Raw genomic sequence first — 6,006 nt, forward strand, 5'->3', positions numbered from 1 at the left:
TGGTGGTAAAACCAGGGTAAATGGCAATCCTCATATTAGGAATACAACCTGTGCTGGTGACTCACACTTGTAATCCTAGCTACTCAGGAGATTGAAATCCCTCAGATGGTTTGAAGTCAGCCTGTGAAGAAAAGTCTGAGAGACCCTTATCTCTAACTAACTACCAAAAAGCTGGAAGTGAAGCTGTGGCTCAAGTGAAAGGGCACCAGGTTGAGAACCTGAGGCCCTGAGTTCAAGCCCAGTACCAGCACCAAACAAAACAAACAAAACCCTAAAGCTAAACTGTTTTTAAGAATTATAGGCAGTCAATGGGGCTGGGAAGGTGGCTCAGTGTTAGAGCGCTTGCCTTGCATGCCTGAGGCTCTGGGTTCGATTCCTCAGCACCACATAAGCAAAAAGAAAAAAAAAGCTGGAAGTGGTGCTGTGGCTCAAGTGGTAGAGCGCTAGCCTTGAGCTGAAGAGCTGAGGGACAGCGCCCAGGCCCAGAGTTCAGGCTCCACGACCGGACCCAAAAAAAAAAAAAAGAATTATAGGCAGTCAAAAAAAAAAACAAAACTGCTACAAGTCTTTACAAAATAATCGCTTTTATGGAGAAATTTTATTTGGTTCTTATTAGAACTCAGTTAAATTAAATTCTGTTTAAGTTAAACTCCAGTGGTAGAATGCTTGAGGTTCTGAGCTCAAACTACCCGAAAAAAAAAAGACAAATGAACTAAGTTTATCTTGAATTAAGTGGAAAATAAATTTATACTTCTCTAAGCTTTTCTGTGGGGTAATGTTCTATATTATCTCACATTATATTCAAATGGCTGTACAGAAAAAGCAAGAAGTTAACATTTTTACAGCTATAATCATTATGTAAATTGTTTTATCAACCAAATCCAAGGTCAAATTCCACTGTACCTTCCTGTAGGCATGTATGTATCCTCCATGTGTATCCTCTTGAAATTTTAAGCATTGATAAGCTTCTATAAAATAAAAGCTGAATCAAACCTTAATACTTTCATGATCAGCATTGCTTTTATTTGAAGTTTGAGTTCTAATTTTGTGTTTGTGTTTGTGTATGTGCACACATGCATGCTAGTCCTATGACTCAAACTCAGGTCTTGGGCACTATCCCTGAGTTTTTTTGCTCAAGATTAGTGCTCTACAATGTTGAACCACAGCACCATTTCCAGCTTTTTGGTACATAATTGGAGATAAGAAGAGTCTCATGGGGCTGGGAAGGTAGCTCAGTGGTAGAGCGCTTGCCTTGCATGCTCAAGGCCCTGGGTTCGATTCCTCAGCACCACATAAGCAAAAAGAAGAAAGCCGGAAGTGGCGCTGTAGCTCAAGTGGTAGAGTGCTAGCCTTGAGCTGAAGAGCTGAGGGACAGCGCCCAGGCCCAGAGTTCAGGCCCCATGACCGGACCCAAAAAAAAAAAAAGAAGAATCTCATGGACTTCCTGCCCAGGCTGACTTGATCCTCAGCCGTCTGAGTAACTAGGATTACAGGCATGAGACACTAATGCCTGGCTTTGAGTTCTAATTGTATGCTCAGCTGAAAGTATGTGAGGCTTACAGAGATTCTGGTATCACTGTTATCTTTTTGTTCTACTGAAAAGTATTACTGTTTAATAATTCTAAAACTCAATTTATTGAATTCTACAATTCTGAAGACTCGAGGCAAAAATCTTCCTGAGAGGCATTACTTACCTTTTTCATGGGCAAGGACTTTGGTCTGAATGTTAGTATGTTCTCCCCCAAATTCCTATCTTGGAAACTAAATACCCAATACAATAATCTTAAGAGGTAAGGCCTTTAGGAATGGGATTAGTTCTCCAGCAGGTTGAAGGAAGTATCTCTTCCCCATGTGAAGACACAGCAACAAGTTGCTGATTTTACAGCTGGCCCTTAACCAGACACTGAATGTGCTGGTTTCCTGATCTTGGACATCTCAACTTACAGAACTATGAGAAGTAAATCAATGATCTATTTTGTTGTAGCAGCCTAAGCAGGCTGAGACAGTAGGTTATCATCCCCAAATAGATTTTTCTTTTGTAAGTATACAAAATTAAGGATGTCATAGTATTTGAAAGTTTAAACTGCTGAGATTAAAAAATAAAAGTCTGCTCATCAGAACTGTTTTAATTTCTCTTGGCAAGCTAGCAAGCTTAGTTGTCATTTTACATTGACCCTACAACATTGGCTTTGACGGGGCTTATGTGAAACATCTGCCCCTGCCACTTGCAAGAGTTCTTTCTCTTTGTCCCCCTCTCAGAAATGTTAAGCACAATAGTAAGCTACTTCAGTCTTAGGACACTGAAGGATAAGACCTAGGGTCTCTATCCTGTCAGTTAGATGGGACAGTCTTATAGCACTGTTTTATTGCTTAATAATATGGGATTTCATAGCTGTTTTAAATTTTTATGTTTGGAACAGGAAGAGCAAGATCTGGATCAACAAGGAACTGAGGTATGATTTTTGTATTGGATTCCTACTACAGCATCCTCATTGCAGTCCTTTTCCAGAATATTTGATATATTTACTTAAAAAGCAAAAAGCTGAGAGGGCTGGGAAGGTGGCTCAGTGGTAGAGTGCTTGCTTTGCATGCATGAAGGCCTGGGTTCGATTCCTCAGCACCATATAAGCAGAAAAAGCCAGAAGTGCGCTGTGGCTCAAATGGTAGAGCATTGGCCTTGAGCTGAAGAGTTGAGGGACAGCGCCCAGGCCCAGAGTTCCAAGCCCCACGACCAGACCAAAAAAAAAAAAAAGCAAAAAGCAGAGACAAAACTAACTTCAGTCTTGTCTGGAGTCAAACTTTATGGGTTTGAGTTCTCTACTAAGAACTTGTAAATACTGTCTCTTCAGTTTCTCTACTGTCTCTTCAGCTTTTCTATCCCTCGTGCCTTGTAACCCTATTATTAGCCCTATGAGGAGAGGTTGTTTTTTTAAAATATTAGTTGTCCAAAAGGGTTACAATTCAGTAAGTTTATGAGTACAGTGCTTCTTGGTCTTTCCCCACTTCCTCACCTGCCATCCCTACCCTCAAGTTACATAGTATATTTTTTATATAATGTACATTGAATATAATGACTACATTTTTAAAGTGTTTTTTATTGTGAAAATACTGTACAGAGGGGTTACAGTTAAATGAGCAAGGTTATAATGACTACATTTGCTTACCTTCTTCCATTCTTTTGCCCACCCCCTGAGACATTTTTCCACTTCCTGGTAATTTGATAAACAGCACAATAGTTGTTCAGAGGAGTTATGCCTTTGGATTTCTCACAAATCTATCATCTTTCAGTCAGTTTCTGTGTAAATGCCTAGAGCCCTGTATGTTATCTTGTCCAGGAGAACTGTTTGAGGAATATATTAAGGGTTTAGAAAAGTTTATGGAACTGTTAATTACAATTCAGCACCAAGCATTCTGCCCTAAATGTATGTTTGTGTCGATAAATAGGGTATCTTGTAGATAGCCTACTACTACTAACTCTTAAGAAATTGGGTTTCTCCTTAGAGAGTGTACTGATCTAGCCCAGAGTTGTTCACTTTGACATTTAATGCTTTGGGATGAATAATTCTTCGTCTTCAGGGTCTGTCTTATGTATCTTCAGATAGTTCACTCTCTGTTTGTCCTACTACCTACTGTAAATATCTAAACAGTCTGTAGACACTGTTCATAATCCTCTGGAGGACAAGCCCCAGGACTGCCCCCCCACACACACACACACGCAGCACGCACAAAAAAGAACTGGAGACAAGACTCAGCAGAATGACTGCCTGGCAAGTGTGTTCAAACCCCAGTACTCTCAATGCAGGGGTTGAGGGGAGGAGAAGGGTGCAGAATATAATCCTATCTCTTAGTATTGTTTTAACTCACAGTAGCTTTCTCCAAGTTGGGTAATAACCAGCACTTTTTTTTCTTGCTTTCTCATTACTTGTTATACTAGGCCAAATTATAACTCATTAATAGTACATAAACTTTATTCCTTTTCTTGGGGGGGGGTCAGTTAGTTGGGGGGCTTGAACTCGGCCTGGGCAATATCCCTGAGCCTCTTTGTTCTCAAGGCCAGTGTTCTACCACTTGATCCACAGCGCCACCTCCAGTTTTTTAGTTGGTCAGTTGGGAATAAGTCTCACAGGGACTTTCCTGCCCAGGCTGGCTTTGAATGGCAAGCCTCAGATCTCAGCCTCCTGAGCAGCAGGATTAGAGGCATGAGCTACCGGCACACAGCTACTCAGCAATTCTTTTGAGCCTATAAGGGTTTTTACCAGTTTATACTATATGTCTATCAGAAAAGGATAAAAATACATTCAGGTGCTTTTGGGTTATTTTTGTTTGTTTTTGGTTTTTATGGGGGGGGGGGTCCGGTCGTAGGGCCTGAACTCTGGGCCTGGGCGCTGTCCCTCAGCTCTTCAGCTCAAGGCTAGCGCTCTACCACTTGAGCCACTGCACCACTTCCGGCTTTTTTCTTTTTTCTTATGTGGTGCTGAGGAATCGAACCCAGGGCCTTGAGCATGCAAGGCAAGTGCTCTACCACTGAGCCACCTTCCCAGCCCAACATTCAGGTGCTATTTGGCAGTATTTTGAGTTTTCCCTTTTGACTTGTGGCACTAGGGATTGAACCTTTGGCCTCACACATTCAAGGCCTATACAACGAAGCATTGTACCACTAAGCTACATCCTCAGCTGTTCCTTAAAGAGTTTTTCTTTTGTAAGGTTGCTACAAATTATTTTTTAATTGTTTTTATTTTCCTCTTTTTTAGGAAAATCTCTTTGATTCTTTGACAGGGCAGCCACATCCTGAAGACATACTACTGTTTGCCATTCCAATATGTGCCCCTTATACTACTATGACAAACTATAAGTAAGTCACCATTACTTGGCTCAGAATAGTTGATATATTTTTATAAATTTGTATAAAATTTAGTAACTCATGATTTCTTTTTAAAGGTTTAAAGTGAAACTTACTCCTGGAGTTCAAAAAAAGGGAAAAGGTATTCAAACATTTTTTTTGAGTTGTGATTTTTAAATAGTATTGTAACTGGACCAGAAGTAGATTTTTCTGTTTTCTATTTTCAGCTGCAAAAACAGCCTTGAATAGTTTCATGCATTCCAAAGAAGCAACAACCAGAGAAAAAGACTTGTTCCGTAGTGTAAAGGTAAAGTTTTCCTCCAGAACTTTGTGGAGATTGATGGTACAGTTTAAAGACATTAGCAGTTGGTTTCTGTCGTATTGATAGAAAATGCTTAGTATGCCAGGCGAGCGCGGTGGCTCACGCCTGTAATCCTAGCTACTCAGGAGGCTGAGATCTGAGGATCGCAATTCAAAGCCAGCCTGGGCAGGAAAGTCCATAAGACTCTTATCTCCAATAAACCACTAGAAAACTGGAAGTGGCACTGTGGCCCAAGTGGTAGAGCCTTGAGCTGAAGAGCTGAGGGACAGCACCCAAGCCCAGAGTTCAAGCCCCACGCCCGACAACAAAAAAAGAAAGAAAGAAAAGAAAATGCTTAGTAGAAACAATAAAATCATATTGGAAATTTTTTTTCATAGCATAAGATACATAATTGTTTTAAATGATTTACTACATAAGATATGAAGATATTCAGCAATTTTCTTTTTTTAGGACACAGATTTATCAAGAAACATTCCTGGCAAAGTGAAAGTGTCTGCACCCAACCTTCTGAATGTAAAAAGGAAATAGCTGAAATCCTAAAGTATTTGCGAGGAGTCAATTTTATAGCCTTTTTGAAGTTCCAAGATGAAATCACCATGTTAACAGGACTTCCACATTTAAAATGAACTAAATATTGCCTTGCTATATTCCCCAAAAGGACTTTTCTCCCCATTTTATATAGAAAAAAAGTCTGATAAGATTTCCTGAAATATTTGTGAAAAGTTAAATACTACTGATATATATATATGTATTCCCCTATACTTGATATTTCAATCCTAAGTATTCATTTCATGATGTAAAGAGATTGAAGTGGCTCAATTGCTTAAACTGACTTGGTGGTCTA

General features: G+C 39.9%; 1 protein-coding gene across 2 annotated transcripts in view; it reads left to right on the top strand.

Annotated features, from left to right (window-relative positions):
- Nemf (nuclear export mediator factor) overlaps positions 1-5,994 on the top strand; it is a 51,442-nt gene extending 45,448 nt beyond the window's left edge. For both annotated transcript variants that reach the window (XM_013012323.1, XM_013012324.1), the window contains 5 exons: positions 2,421-2,453; positions 4,752-4,852; positions 4,939-4,982; positions 5,068-5,147; positions 5,613-5,994. In XM_013012323.1, coding sequence (XP_012867777.1) covers positions 2,421-2,453; positions 4,752-4,852; positions 4,939-4,982; positions 5,068-5,147; positions 5,613-5,690 — 336 coding nt within the window. In that variant the 3' untranslated portion in view covers positions 5,691-5,994. The remainder of the gene's footprint in view (positions 1-2,420; positions 2,454-4,751; positions 4,853-4,938; positions 4,983-5,067; positions 5,148-5,612) is intronic.
- The last annotated feature ends 12 nt before the right edge of the window (positions 5,995-6,006 follow it).

The sequence above is a fragment of the Dipodomys ordii genome, unplaced genomic scaffold (genome assembly GCF_000151885.1).
Source record: "Dipodomys ordii isolate 6190 unplaced genomic scaffold, Dord_2.0 Scaffold16, whole genome shotgun sequence".
NCBI classification, from domain to species: domain Eukaryota; kingdom Metazoa; phylum Chordata; class Mammalia; order Rodentia; family Heteromyidae; genus Dipodomys; species Dipodomys ordii.